This window comes from Triticum aestivum, chromosome 5A (assembly GCF_018294505.1).
Source record: "Triticum aestivum cultivar Chinese Spring chromosome 5A, IWGSC CS RefSeq v2.1, whole genome shotgun sequence".
In the NCBI taxonomy this organism is placed as follows: domain Eukaryota; kingdom Viridiplantae; phylum Streptophyta; class Magnoliopsida; order Poales; family Poaceae; genus Triticum; species Triticum aestivum.
Genome location: NC_057806.1, coordinates 34089331 through 34102706, shown reverse-complemented (window position 1 = coordinate 34102706; position 13376 = coordinate 34089331). Strand labels below are relative to the sequence as shown.

At 49.5% G+C, this 13376-nt stretch overlaps 1 protein-coding gene across 3 annotated transcripts; it reads right to left on the bottom strand.

Annotated features, from left to right (window-relative positions):
• Positions 1-9774: 9774 nt before the first annotated feature.
• On the bottom strand, positions 9775-11398 carry LOC123106450 (uncharacterized). 3 transcript variants are annotated; one of them, XM_044528609.1, is made up of 4 exons: positions 11240-11398; positions 11001-11135; positions 10788-10911; positions 9793-10354 (listed from the first exon to the last, which is right to left on the bottom strand). In XM_044528609.1, exons 2-4 carry the CDS (start codon positions 11130-11132, stop codon positions 10158-10160), a joined length of 453 nt encoding a protein of 150 aa, XP_044384544.1. In that variant the 5' UTR covers positions 11133-11135; positions 11240-11398; the 3' UTR covers positions 9793-10157. The 3 variants fall into 3 exon arrangements, with proteins under 3 accessions (XP_044384545.1, XP_044384544.1, XP_044384546.1); XM_044528611.1 differs by having other exon boundaries at positions 9811-10354; positions 10788-10884; XM_044528610.1 differs by lacking the exon at positions 11240-11398 and having other exon boundaries at positions 9775-10354; positions 11001-11233.
• Positions 11399-13376: the final 1978 nt, after the last annotated feature.

The following is a 13376-nucleotide window of genomic DNA, read 5'->3' as shown; positions in this document are numbered from 1 at the left end:
AAAGAAACGATCTGGTGTATTCCAAGTCTTCATCAATTTCCAAAATCTTGTTGAACACAAATTGAACTCCAAGATCATTGCTATGCAAAGTGACTGGGGTGATAAGTATGAAAAATTGAACTCTTTCTTCCAAAAACTTGGTATTTCACATCATGTTTCTTGCCCTCATGCTCACCAACAAAACGGATCTGCTGAAAGAAAGCACCGTCACATAGTTGATATGGGACTAGCATTGCTAGCCAATGCATCCATGCGACTCAAGTTCTGGGATGAAGCGTTCTTAACTGCCACATACCTTATCAATTTGCTTCCAAGTAAAGTCATAAAATTTGAAACACCCATTACACGGCTCCTTGGTGTCACACCCAACTACACACCCCTTCGTGTTCTCGGTTGTGCATGTTGGCCCAACCTTAGACCCTATAACACACGCAAACTCGCTTTTCGCTCCAAAAAGTGTGTCTTCTTAGGCTATAGTCCCATGCATAAAGGGGTTAAATGTCTAGATGTTCCTACTGGTAGGGTCTACATATCCAGAGATGTTGTCTTTGATGAGTCCGTGTTTCCTTTTGCTTCCCTTCGTCCCAGCGCTGGTGCACTTCTCCGCAAGGAAATCCTCCTTCTTCCTCCACATCTTCGGTCTTTTGATCATGGGGGCGATAGTTGTACTAACCAAAGTGATGATATTCCTGCTGGTACTGGTCCTTCTGTGTTGCCTGTGCAGGTCCCTGGTGAAAACGGTGCTCAAAATGATCAAAATTTTGAAAATATAGCCCAAGATGATCTTATATTTCATGCTGAGGAAGGAGACGAACCTGGCACGGATGACGAAGCTGATCCGGTGGCGCCCGCAACTCTTGTGCGCGTGCAGGCCTCGGATCACGCGACAAAATCAGCCTCGGATCGCGCCCCTACCAGCTGCAGCGCTGATACAGCAGCAGGCGGGGCCAGGCGCGGGGCCGGATCCCCCTCGCCCAGCGCGAGCCACTCCCGAGCCGCCACCTCAGCAGCAGGCGGGGCCGGATCCCCCTCGCCCAACGTGCGCCTGCAACCGCGGTCGGGCGGTCGATCCGCTGTGCCGGCTCGGGAGGCTAGCACCCGTGTGGCCTCAGCGGAGGTGGCCACACCAGCGGCTACACCAACAGATACGGGATCTTCTGTACAGGAGGCGCCAGATTCGCCTGTGTCAGCACATGCAGATTCTTCAGGATCTTCTGCGGCGAGTGCTCCTGTGGTCCAGCCAACAGCTCCTTCACGAGTTATGACTCGGTTACAGAAAGGTATACGAAATCCTAAAATAAGAAAAGATGGGACTATACCGTATGGAATGTTGTGTATTTCAGGAGAACCAACACCATTGAATAGTGCACTTGATGATCCTAAGTGGATGAAGGCAATGGATGAGGAATACTCTGCACTTATGAGGAACAAGACATGGCATCTTGTACCAAATCAGAAAGGTAAAAACATCATCGATTGCAAATGGGTTTACAGAATTAAAAAGAAGGCAGATGGCTCCATTGACAGGTATAAAGCGCGTCTAGTTGCAAAGGGTTTTAAACAACGTTATGGTATTGATTATGAGGACACTTTTAGTCCTGTTGTTAAAGCTGCAACTATCAGACTTGTGCTAGCCATTGCTGTATCCAAGGGTTGGAGTCTATGACAGCTAGATGTACAGAATGCGTTTTTGCATGGTATTCTAGAAGAGGAAGTGTTTATGAGACAGCCACCTGGTTACGAGGATAAGAAGTCACCGCATTATGTTTGCAAGCTTGACAAAGCACTCTATGGTTTAAAACAAGCACCCAGAGCATGGTACTCCAGATTGAGCTTACAGTTGAAATATCTTGGTTTCATTGCCTCCAAAGCTGATACATCTTTGTTTATTTACAACAAGGCTGGGGTAGTCATTTTTGTGCTTATATATGTTGATGATATCATAGTTGCAAGTTCTTCCCAAAATGCTACTAATGCACTTCTGCATGACTTGAGCTCAGAGTTTGCCTTGAAGGATCTAGGTGATTTGCATTTCTTCCTAGGTATTGAGGTCAAGAAAACTCAAGATGGAATTGTGCTAAATCAGGAGAAATATATCATTGAGCTTCTGTCTCGCATGGGAATGAAAAATTGTAAGCCAGTTCCTACACCTTTGTCTTCCTCAGAAAAACTTTCAGCATATGAAGGTGTGCCACTTCAGGAGGAGGAAAGCACAAGGTATAGGAGTACTGTGGGAGCATTACAATATTTAACTCTCACCCGTCCAGATATCTCATTTGTTGTCAACAAGGTTTGTCAATATCTACATGCACCTACTTCTGCACATTGGTCAGCTGTCAAAAGGATTGTAAGATATGTGAAACATACTATGGGAATAGGACTTCATTTCAAACGTTCTAATTCCTCTCTTGTGAGTGCATTCTCTGATGCTGACTGGGCAGGATGCAGTGATGACAGAAGATCAACTGGAGGCTTTGCAGTATTCTTTGGGTCTAATCTTATTTCTTGGAGTGCTAGAAAGCAAGCCATTGTGTCACGGTCAAGTACAGAAGCTGAATACAAGTCCTTGGCAAATGCAGCTGCTGAAATCATTTGGGTTGAATCACTTCTTGAGGAATTGGGAATCAAGAAGAATCGTATCTCATGTTTATGGTGTGGTAACTTGGGAGCAACATATTTGTCTGCAAATCATGTATTTCATGCAAGGACAAAGCACATCGAAATTGATTTTCACTTTGTGCGAGAAAGAGTTGCAGCAAAGAAACTTGAGATACGGTTTATTCCCTCCAAGGATCAAGTAGCAGATGGCTTTACAAAGGCATTACCAGCAAGACCATTTGAGGAGTTTAAGAGTAATCTTAATCTAGGATAGTTAAGATTAAGGGAGGGTGTTAGAGAATATTACTGTAATTGCGTTGTAATCCTAACCTCCTTCCTATTCCTTGTTCTACTCAAACTCCTTCTTATCTCTTGTACGCCAAGGCAAGGCTTCTGCCACACATCAATATATACGAGACGCGGCTCCCCTCGAGGGGGTAGGAACGCTTATTATCTTTCAAGATATTTTTAGAGTTCAAATAATATTACATTTAAAAAACTTGGGACAATGTGTTGGATGATTCAAAACTCTGAGATCAACAAAATTTGCATGCATGTGATTCGCAAGTTAATGATGATGTCGTTGTTGGTTGTTGGGGGTTGGCACGAGAGGACGAGGATGAGTGGGTCAGGAGAATATCTCCTTATACTACTTATACAGAGAACATGAAATGAACTATAACAAAGAATACAAGCATGCTAATATAGCTGTGCAAATCCCTATGCATATTAAATGGTGAGATATCAAGGTGGGTAGCCCGCAGGTGCTCCTATGCATTTTCGCAATGTTACTATGTAATTACTCCCTTCGTTTCTAAATATTTGTCTTCCTAGAGATTTCAACAAGTGACTACATAAAGAGCAAAATGCGTGAATATACATTCTAAAATATGTCTATATCCGTATGTGATAGTCAATTTAAAATTTCTAAAAAAACAAATATTTAAGACGGAGGGAGTAGTTCCCTATTGTTTTCCAGTCGCGACAGAAACGTAGCTTAACTTGGACAGGACAGGAAAGAAGATGGGAAATAAAGAAGATTTCAGCGAGGAAAGCTTACACACTAGGTAGCTAGGACGGACGGGATGGGAGGGGAGAGGGGATCGACGACGACGGTGACTGGTTTCGATCGGATGGGATGGGACGCGCCCGCTTCCCTTCCCTAGCTGGCCTGGCTAGCTTGGCAGGGCAGCAGCAAAAGCCAGAGCGCAGCAGAGTCGATGAACACAGCTCAGCTAGTAGCCCCGGCAGCGGCCGTGACAAAAAATGCAGTTTTGCTCCCGTGCCGCTCCCCGCAGCGGCCTGGGAGAACCCTAGATCGCCGCCGCCACCACCCCCCTCTCCTCGCTCTCACCTCCTCGCTGCCGCCGGAGGGCGGTGGCGGGGCTAGCTCCATCTTCGCAAGGGCCTCGAGCGGCGCGGGGGCGGCTCGCCTTAGGAGGTGCTGGGCTCGGCTTGGTGCGGTCGGGCCTGGGCGGCGGGTGGGCAACGCGGTCGTCGGGGGGCGCTGAGGCGGAGGAGGGAGGTGGCGTCGTCGGCGCGGTGCTGCGCGAGAGCTGGCGAGGCGCTGAGCCGCTCGTGCGCGAACGCGGTGCAGAGTTGCGCGGCGCGCGCGCGCGTGCGCTGGCGCGAGGCGGGCGAGAGGGAGTCAGGGGTCGGGGCCTGTTGCTGGGCTGCCGACTGGCTTGCTTCTCGGCGCGTTGGGGGCTATCCAGGTGCGGATCTACCGTGGAGGCTAGCCTGCGACCTTAGGGGCGCGGCTCGAGATGCCTCCAGATCTGTCAGGGTAGCTGGCCGGCGACCTCCTGGGCGCAGCCGAGATGTGAACTGTGCTTGTGCGCCTTGGATTTGGTATGCAGGAAGAGCTGGCTGGGCTACAGGTTTGGGTGGGTGTGGCTGCCAGTGAAAGCCGTGCTCCGGTTGTGGCCGGAGCAATCGATGGCGGCGCCTATGGGCGTCGTCTCCTTGTTGGAGGCATCGATTGTGCAGTCCCTCCCTTCCCTTGCCTGACATTCTCCGGGGGAAACTCTAGATCCGGTTTTCCGGGTCGAACGATGACGATGCTATCGGCTTTGCTCGGTGTCGTGTCTCCTCTTGAGGACATCGTCTTGAAGATAGACTCAGTCAGAGAGACTCAGTGCTCGTGTAGGTGGTTGGCGACGGCTCGTGTAGCATCTCCGTGAGAGCAGCAGAAGCACCCTTCACATGTAGAGTGCGCCAGGCGAGTTTGTCAGCCAAGTTCGCGGGATCGAAGCGGCATATGTTTGCTCTATCGGACATAGCGTTCCTCTTTGATGTCGTCGAGTTTCGCGGATATGCTAGTGGTAGCCCGGATTGATACAACGGTTTGAGGTGTGCACTTTGGTAGCGGCGAGAGCTCTCGAGTGCCGGACCGGGTGTGTTGTGGGGTGTTGGCCTTCTGACGTGTTGTAGGTGTTGTGGTGCTTTAGGCCTAGTCTTATCAGGCGCTGTTTAGGTTTTTGCTCGGTTTTCCTTGATAAACTGAGCAATCCCTTTTCATTTCTTCTTTTTCAACACTCGTCTTATGCGGTGCATTCTTTCTTGGGGGTGTTACTTGTAATGCTTCTTTCTGATCAATGAATTTGGCAGCTCTCCTGCCAACATTAAAAAAAAAAGATGGTCTCGTACGTCTCAGCAGGGCATGGCAGTGACGTTGGACAGAGGAAACCACGGGGAAGCTTCGTCGGGGGAGCCCATCACGCGCACACATGCACATATGCTCATTTCAATTTGCTGCGGCCATTTTCAACTAGCGCGTGCGATTTCCAGGAGCATACCCATGCATACATGCACCACTCTAAACGACGGGGTGGGGGTGGCTCATCAATCATTTAGGCCAACTCGAGCCACCGTTTTTAAATGGATATCTGTTTTGTCTGAATTTTGTTCGTTTGAATCGGGTAAACGGACGCCCGGCCGTCCGCTGCTAGCGCAACCACCCGGGCGGCTGCATCGCAAATTGTCTGGTTTAGACGTTAAAAAAGAAAAAGTCAGCCTCATATTTAAAGACATCCAATAAACTTAATTACATAGCACAATAAAATTAAAACCGCTCAAACAAGTAGGGGCCACACATTAAACTTCACATAAAAAGATAAACTTGCCCGCACCGTTGTCGTCGTCCTCATCCTCTATGCGCTGTCGTCCTACTCTTCATCATCCTTGATGAGGTCGATGTACGGTGGTGGCTGCCAGAGGTGGGCAGGCGGCCCCTGCAGCGACTACATGGTCGGAGGTGCCTGCACAACCTCTTCCTGTGGTAGGGTCGGCAACTACGCCTCGGTGCCCACCCACGAGGGCGGCACTGGCACGTAATCCGGCGCACACGACACCGTGTCCGTCCACGCCCACCTCTGCCCCACCATTGCCGCAAACCGTGGGTCGATGGCCTCCTCCTCCTTGACCACCTCCTCCTTGACCGACTCATCCTTGACGGCCTCCAACTCCGGGAGGATGGCGACGTCTCTTGCGGAGGAGAGGGCCATCATCTCCTCCAACCCCTCCCACTAGGCCTCGTCGTGGTCGTGGACAGAGTCCTCAAGAACACGCCGCACGAGCTCCTCCTCCTCCTCGGCCGTCATGGGAGGTGGTGGTGGCGGACACGACGCGGGGACGGTGTCGGGCCCCCACGGAGGCGCGTACGACCGCGCGGCTGGGGCGGGCTGACAGCGCGCGAGCAGCTGTCAGAGCGCGCTCGTGGCGGGCTACCAGCGAAGTAGGACTACTGCCGCAAGTCGTGCTTTTCCCGAGCCACATATCCCACAGGGGTGAATCCACGACGTACCCAGAGTCATGGAGGAGGTCGGGGGGCAGGCGGGTGCGGCGGCGGTTGATCTCCTCATGGCGAGCGCGGCCGCCGACTGGGATTCGAAGAATGGCCACGCGGTCCGCCCAGAGGTGCCCGTCGCTCCACGGCAGCGGCGTGCGCGTCCCCAATACCGCTTGCAGATATCCGCCTTCACACACGGTCGTACGTGAGTCGTGGCCGGCGGCGGCATGAAGTCGAACGCCACAGGAGTTGGAGGAGGGGTGGAGCGGCTGCGGTTGCGGCCGATCGAGGACCCGGCCTCGCGGTTGTGCTTCCGTTACCGGAGATCAATGCAGGCCCATGGCCGCTAGTGGAAAAGTGGAGGAGAGCTAGGTGGAGGCCGGAGGCTAGGTTTTGAGCATGTCAGAGATCGAGGAGGCATGCGTCACCGACAGTGGAAGTCCGTGGACTCGCCGGTATGGACTACTACATTAAAAATGATGTGGACCGTTCGGCCGACGGGCTAACAGGCGGGTCCGCCCACGCGTGGTCCGTGAATGCGGGCGGTGGGAGGTAGGAGGGAGGCCGACAGGCGTACCCGAGGCGGACGAGGAGCAGGAGCATGGACGTCCAGTTGTTGTCTGTCTGGACGCATACCGGGCCGGCGAAAGTTTGCACTAGAAACAGGGCGAGCCAGATGCCAAATGGACAAAATTTACGGTTGGGGTCACGCATTGGGCCGTCGCATTTGTCCGTTGGGGTCAAAACAGATTCGTGCGGACCAAATGGGGTCGCGCGTTGGCCTTATGGCATTTTTTGTTGAATCGTTTGTTTCTTCTAAATATCTTTGTCAACCTTAACTTTGAGTTACATTCCGTATTATAATTTATCTTTGCTGTGAATGGTTGGTGGGGCTTCAAAGGTTTGGATGCTCATCTTGACCCTTGTTATCTACTGAAAAATCGTGTAAAAAGGTGATCATGATTTATGGCATGCCTCCATCATGGCATAAAGTGGCGAGCCATCATTTGCTTCCCAACAAAGCATGCTTTCAAGGCATTGTCTTTACTGAGCTTAATTTTCAGTCTTTTCATAACATTTTATAATTTCTACACAAGGACAATAAACCAAAGTCATTCTCTATTATTTTTCCTTCTTTGTGTTTACTTTGTCCGGAAAGAGACCGACTCCTCTGCAGGATTAGCTCTGCCTTAAAATTTTAACAATTTGGACGTTCCTGCACCACCCACGCTAGTTGCTTTAACAAAGTGAGTTGATCAATTCTTAAACTCTTTTGAACACACGGAAGATCCTAGCATATTAGTCCCCCACATGCTCACATCTCAAATGATCATGCCTCTAACCTAGTTTTGCTAGGACCACTAAACTTTGTTTAGCGCCAATTGAGGCTCACAGAATGTATGACATAACGAGATCATTAGCGTAACTTTAACCATTAAATTAATGTAGCTTGCGCACAAATTCAGATCAGGGTACATATGGACATCAAGTTGTAAATATGTTTTATAATTCATCTAATGGAGTTATGGCTTAGGAAATCAAATGAAGATTGCCTCCTTAAATGGGATAATAACGCTTAATTGGGGTTATCCACTAAATGTGCATGTGTCCCTACATGTGCTAACCCGATGGCGGACAGACAAGATAAACAGGTCATCACCGAAGCTCGCAATTCCCACATCTCAATGATGTATGTCATTGTGCGCCATGCACGACGCGCCTTCAGGGCACTTTGATGGTGGTCGTGTCGAGTTGTGTCACAGTTCCTACTACACCGCAAACTATATCCCCACTTGAATTTGGGCCTTAAGTTTAGGATGAACACAATGCAAACTATGCAGAGGCATATTTATGATTATTGTGTGTGATGGCATATTGAATGCAACAAACACAATTCGCCAAAGGAGAGATGCAAATGGGCACGAATAAATATGATTAATGGTTAATGATTAAAGGAGAGATGCAACCTCAACTTAAATTTACATGCTGGGGCTCTAAAGGTCAGCATGGTCAGCTTGACCCTTGTGATTTACTCAAAAAGCCTGTAAAAGGAAGAAAGAAGGTGATGGCGATTGATGGCATTGCCACCACCAAGACATAAAGTGGTGAGCCATCATGTGCTTCCCAAAAAACACGTGCTTTCAAGGCATTATCATGAGCGAGCTTATATTTTTTTTATCTTTCACAAGTTTTGATAATTTCTAGGCGAGGACAATAAACCTAAGTCATTCTATTTATTTTGTCCGAGAAGACATTGGCTCCCCTGCAAGAATTATCTTTGCTCTAAAGGTAACAATCCAGGTGTTGTTGTAAACCCTAACCCTAAACGCTAAAAACCATAAAGCCTTGCTTTAACAAAGTGATATGGTCATTGCATAATCTCTTGTGAACACATGGGAAATGCAGCATCTAACAATAAAAAATATATCAAGATCCTAGCATAGTAATCCGTCACATGCTCACATATCAAATTACCATGCCTCTATACTATTTTTGCTACAACAACTAATTTATCTTTAGCACCAAGTTAACCTTGGAGAATCTGTGACATAATTAGATCGTCAACCCAAGTTGAACCATTAAATTAATGCAGTTTGTGCCAATTCATATCAGGATACATATGCGCATCAAAGTGTTTATAATTGATCAAGTGGAATTCTGGCATAGGAAATCAAGTGAAAATTGGCTCCTAAAATGGGATAACAACGCTAACTACCATGATGCATCAGATGTGCACTTGTCCCCTCGACACAATGCGCTACCCTGATGGCGGACATACAAGATAAACTTGTCATCACCGAAAGCTCGCAAATGCCCACGTCTCATTGATATACAATACTTTTTTTACATCTGCTAATTCTTCTGTAGATGCCAGTTCCGGGGCCATCAACTTCTGAATCAGATCTTGTTCCAAACGCAGGTAGTGTTGTAGGCAAGCTCTGAATTTTAGACTAGAGAGCACACTGCAGATACCCCTCCTATCCTATCTCAGTTCTTAAAATTCAGCCAGGGGACTACAACTAGAAGCAACATATCAAGATGGCCAAACTAAACAAGCACAAACTGCAAATGCATGCATCTATCCATCTATTTTTTATGTCCCAGCAGCGACCAGATATTTAGTGCAGCAGCGACCACAGCATCTGGCCCTCTCACCGTCACCGTGAAGAACAAAAGTCAGTGCAGCGACTTGCTAGTACGTACTCTCGTCTAGCCAGAAGAAAATTGCACGAACGAGACCGTGCCTGTTCTGTTATCCAAATAAAAAACACTAGTTCAATTTAAACTAAAACCACATCATGTATTTCCGAACTGGGGCAATTAATATAATAATAGTAGATATATTGTATGAGCACGTAGCAGCAATGTCACCAACATTAATCATACGGAAGCTGGAATGCTGGATATAATTAACGTCCTGATGTCTGGATGTCTGATCATACTGCATATAAAATTAAGGTGGATGTTACATCGAAGACGACCGTAATCCAGGGTAACTATATAGCCCCCATTACCCAACGCATATATTCTAACTAGTAGAGTACAAGATCCAGTTCTGCGCATGCTGATTTACACAAATTAACACTACACTACTAGTACAGCTGAAGTAATCAGCTGCCCTGCTCATCAGTCATCAGTCATCACTCATCAGTCCAATTAACACTGAACTACACTAGTACGTACTAGATTCACACATAATCATCAGCCAGTCCTCAACTCCTCACGAGCTGATCCTCTGCAGGTGCAGCTAGATGGACTAATCGGCTCATCAGTCATTCAGTCCACCTCCCTGAAGGAGCCCCAGGAAGTAGACGAGGTCGCCGCCCGCGAAGAGGACGATGCTCGCGGGGCTGAAGATATTGCTGAAGAGGAATCCTGCGCCGGCGGCGAGGAGGAGGCGGAAGACGACGGCGTACATGTAGTGGCCGACGATGGTGATCGCGAGCGCGAGGTGGGCGAGGGCGCTGTAGTTGCAGATGACCAGCAAACGCGAATGAGAGAGAGAGAACACGAGGTGGAAGACAGTGGTTTGCGCTGCGTAACAAACTTGCAGCTTTTCTGTTTCTGTTCTTATTTATCTGAACCCCGTTGGAGTTCCTGAAAAACAGCTAAGAACTGGTCGTGCTCGCCGAGCTTACAGGTCGTGCCATCCCACGACGCTCGAACGTGCATGAGCCCTACTTGCTCGCGCAGAGGAATGCGTGATCCATGCCATCCCATGGCGATCCCTACGGCGAGCTGAAGACTAGCTAACTACCTAACAGAATGCTAACTGAACTAGTACGTGTACAGGCACACGCTGACGGTCAGTGTTATTCAGAGAAAACGAAACTGAACTAACTGAAGTTTCTGAACTAACTGAAGATAGCAAGAGTGCAGCTGATTATCTAACAGGCGCGGCGGCCGCACGGGAGCAGCAGCGCCAGCGCCGCGGCGGCAGCCTGGAGCACGGCGCAGCACAGCATCCCGAACCAGAGGGCACCCACCTCCGCGTTCTGCGCGTCCGTCAACGCCACCACGCACTGCAGGACGAACACCATGGCGCATGTTCAATCGACCGGAGGTTCGGAAAGTCTGTATGCAAGCAAGGGGCCGTAGTCACGTGACGTACCTCGCTGCAGCTGACGTCGTAGCGGACGAGCGCGTAGGCGAACGCCAAGGAGACGAACGGGAAGCAGGCAGTGACGAGCGCCCAGTCGATGGCCCGCTGGACGGCAGCCGGGATCGGCTTCTTGGCGTCCATGGTCTGTGAACAAGCAAGCGTGCGGTGAAGAAGAAAGATTTTCGACGAGAAAAGCACAGATCCGTCGAGCGAACGGCGAGACGGAGGGGGAGGGGATGGAGACTCACCGTCGCTCGTCGGTGATCGCCGAAGGGGTGGTGTTGGAGGCTTGGAGCTGTGGCGTGGACTGTGGAGTGTGGAGCTGTGGTGTGGAGCTGTTTAAGAGCCGGGGCGCAGAGCAAAGCAACACCGCGTGGGCGCCCACCACGACGTGTGGAGCAGCCACACACAGACATGAGCTAGCATGTGATGATCTCAGTCTTTGGCTGGCAACGCAATGGGATGCACAATTTCCTTTCGCTGGCATGGCAGATGCACAAATGTGCAAGTGAAGCTCATCACACACACATGACATATTACATTCAGTAAAAAGATAGCTAGCTCATTCTAGCTGCGCGGTCATTTTTAACCGGTGTGATTTCTAGTAGCACACGCATGCAACCACCATGATTCATGCACTACATAGCTAGCATGTACAACCCTAAGTTTGAGCTACATTGCCTATTTTTACTAGCTATGTGATGGATCATCGATGAGGTTTTTTACAAGCCCATTGATTTGCTTATTCTTGTGTGAATAATTAATAAAGTGGCTGTATGCATCGCCCAGATGCACAGGCCGGGTGTCTTTCCCTTTTCCGAAAAAATAAAAAAATTGATCTGCTTATTAAGCTTTTTGCCAAGAGTGAGAGGTGGAAGGTCCACATTGGTCCGCGCACATCTGTTTAAGTCAAAATGGACAGAAATGACAGCCCAACACGCCTCCGCAAATGGATGGGCGTCTGTTTTTCCGTCCGTTGTGACCCATTTCCGAAGAAAATTTGGGTCGGGTTTGCGTCAACGCCGACGTGTGCGATGCCCTACCTTATCCTTCCCTGGCCCGTCCGTCGGTGGCACATCAACCATTCTTCTCCTCCCCACTCCACGCTCGACTCCCTCGCCTCGCCACAGCCACCCACTTCCGGCCGCTTGGACACTACTTAGGCCGCCACCGCATGCATCCACCCACTTCCCCATTGCCACACCGCATCCATCGAGGCCCACCCCTTGTCGGCGTCTGCGGCCACTCCTCGTCGTCAGCTGTAGCACGAGAAGACATGGCCCTTCACCGCCACCGGCATCGCCCCTCGCCTCCACGGTCTTCGTCGGCGGCGTAGACTTGGATAGGCATGCTGCCTGCACGGGGGGCATGTGGTGCCCTTCTCTGGGCGCTACTCCACCATGCCTGCAAGCTTCACCAAGCGCAAGGTTTTCAACCATTTGCCCACAAGGTACCATGGACATCGGTGATAAGTTCTTTTACAATATCGGCATATGTTCCTTGGACGATTCATCATACGATGATGAGGATCTTGTGGTTGCTACTATGGTTATCAATATCATTGATCACACTTCTAGGCAGCGGCCAAGGTTTAGGGGGGCGATCTCGGGCCATGCTCCGGTGCTGAATCACAATAGAGAGAGCGACCATTGCCTACTCTTTAGTGATTATTTTTAGTGCACGTCCCCACTCTAAAATCCCAAGATTTTCTAGCGACGCTTTTGGATGGCGAGACATGTGTTCAACCGTATTCACAGGGAGTAGTGGCGTATTGTAACGCCCCGGATATAACTTTCCCAATTTGTACTCCAACTCTTGCAGTTTCCGGCGTTAAGTTATATGTATATTCTCGGGTTCGGGTTTTTGTCTCCGTGTGTTGTTGTCGTTGTCATGCATCTCATCTCATGTCATCATGTGCATTACATTTGCATACGTGTTCGTCTCATGCATTCGATCATTTTCCCCGTTGTCCGTTTTGCATTCCGGCGCTTCTTTCTCCTCCGGTGGTCATTTCTAGCTTTCTTTCATGTGTGGGGTTTAAACATTTCCGGATTGGACCGAAACTTGTCAAGCGGCCTTGCTTTACTACCGGTAGACCGTCTGTCAAGTTTCGTACCATTTGGACTTCGTTTGATACTCCAACGGTTAACCGAGGGACCGAAAAGGCCTTATGTGTGTTGCAGCTCAACACCCCTCATATTTGGCCCAAAACCCACCTAACTCTGCTCCATCACCTAGAGCGTTCGATCACGATCGCGTGGCCGAAAACTGCACCTCATTTGGACTCTCCTAGCTCCCTCTATGCCTATATAAAGACCCCTCCATTTTTGGATCTCTCTCCCTCTCCGAAACCCTAAATCCACATCGCGTCGCGCCGGACGTGTC

Coding starts and splice junctions, on each gene's coding strand:
- LOC123106450 (XM_044528609.1), bottom strand. CDS start 11,132: ATGGACGCCAAGAAGCCGATCCCGGCTGCCGTCCAGCGGGCCATCGAC. Junction 10,912..11,000: donor ACGACGTCAGCTGCAGCGAG/GTACGTCACGTG, acceptor TTCGTCCTGCAG/TGCGTGGTGGCGTTGACGGA. Junction 10,355..10,787: donor GCTGCTCCCGTGCGGCCGCC/GCGCCTGTTAGA, acceptor TCTGCAACTACA/GCGCCCTCGCCCACCTCGCG.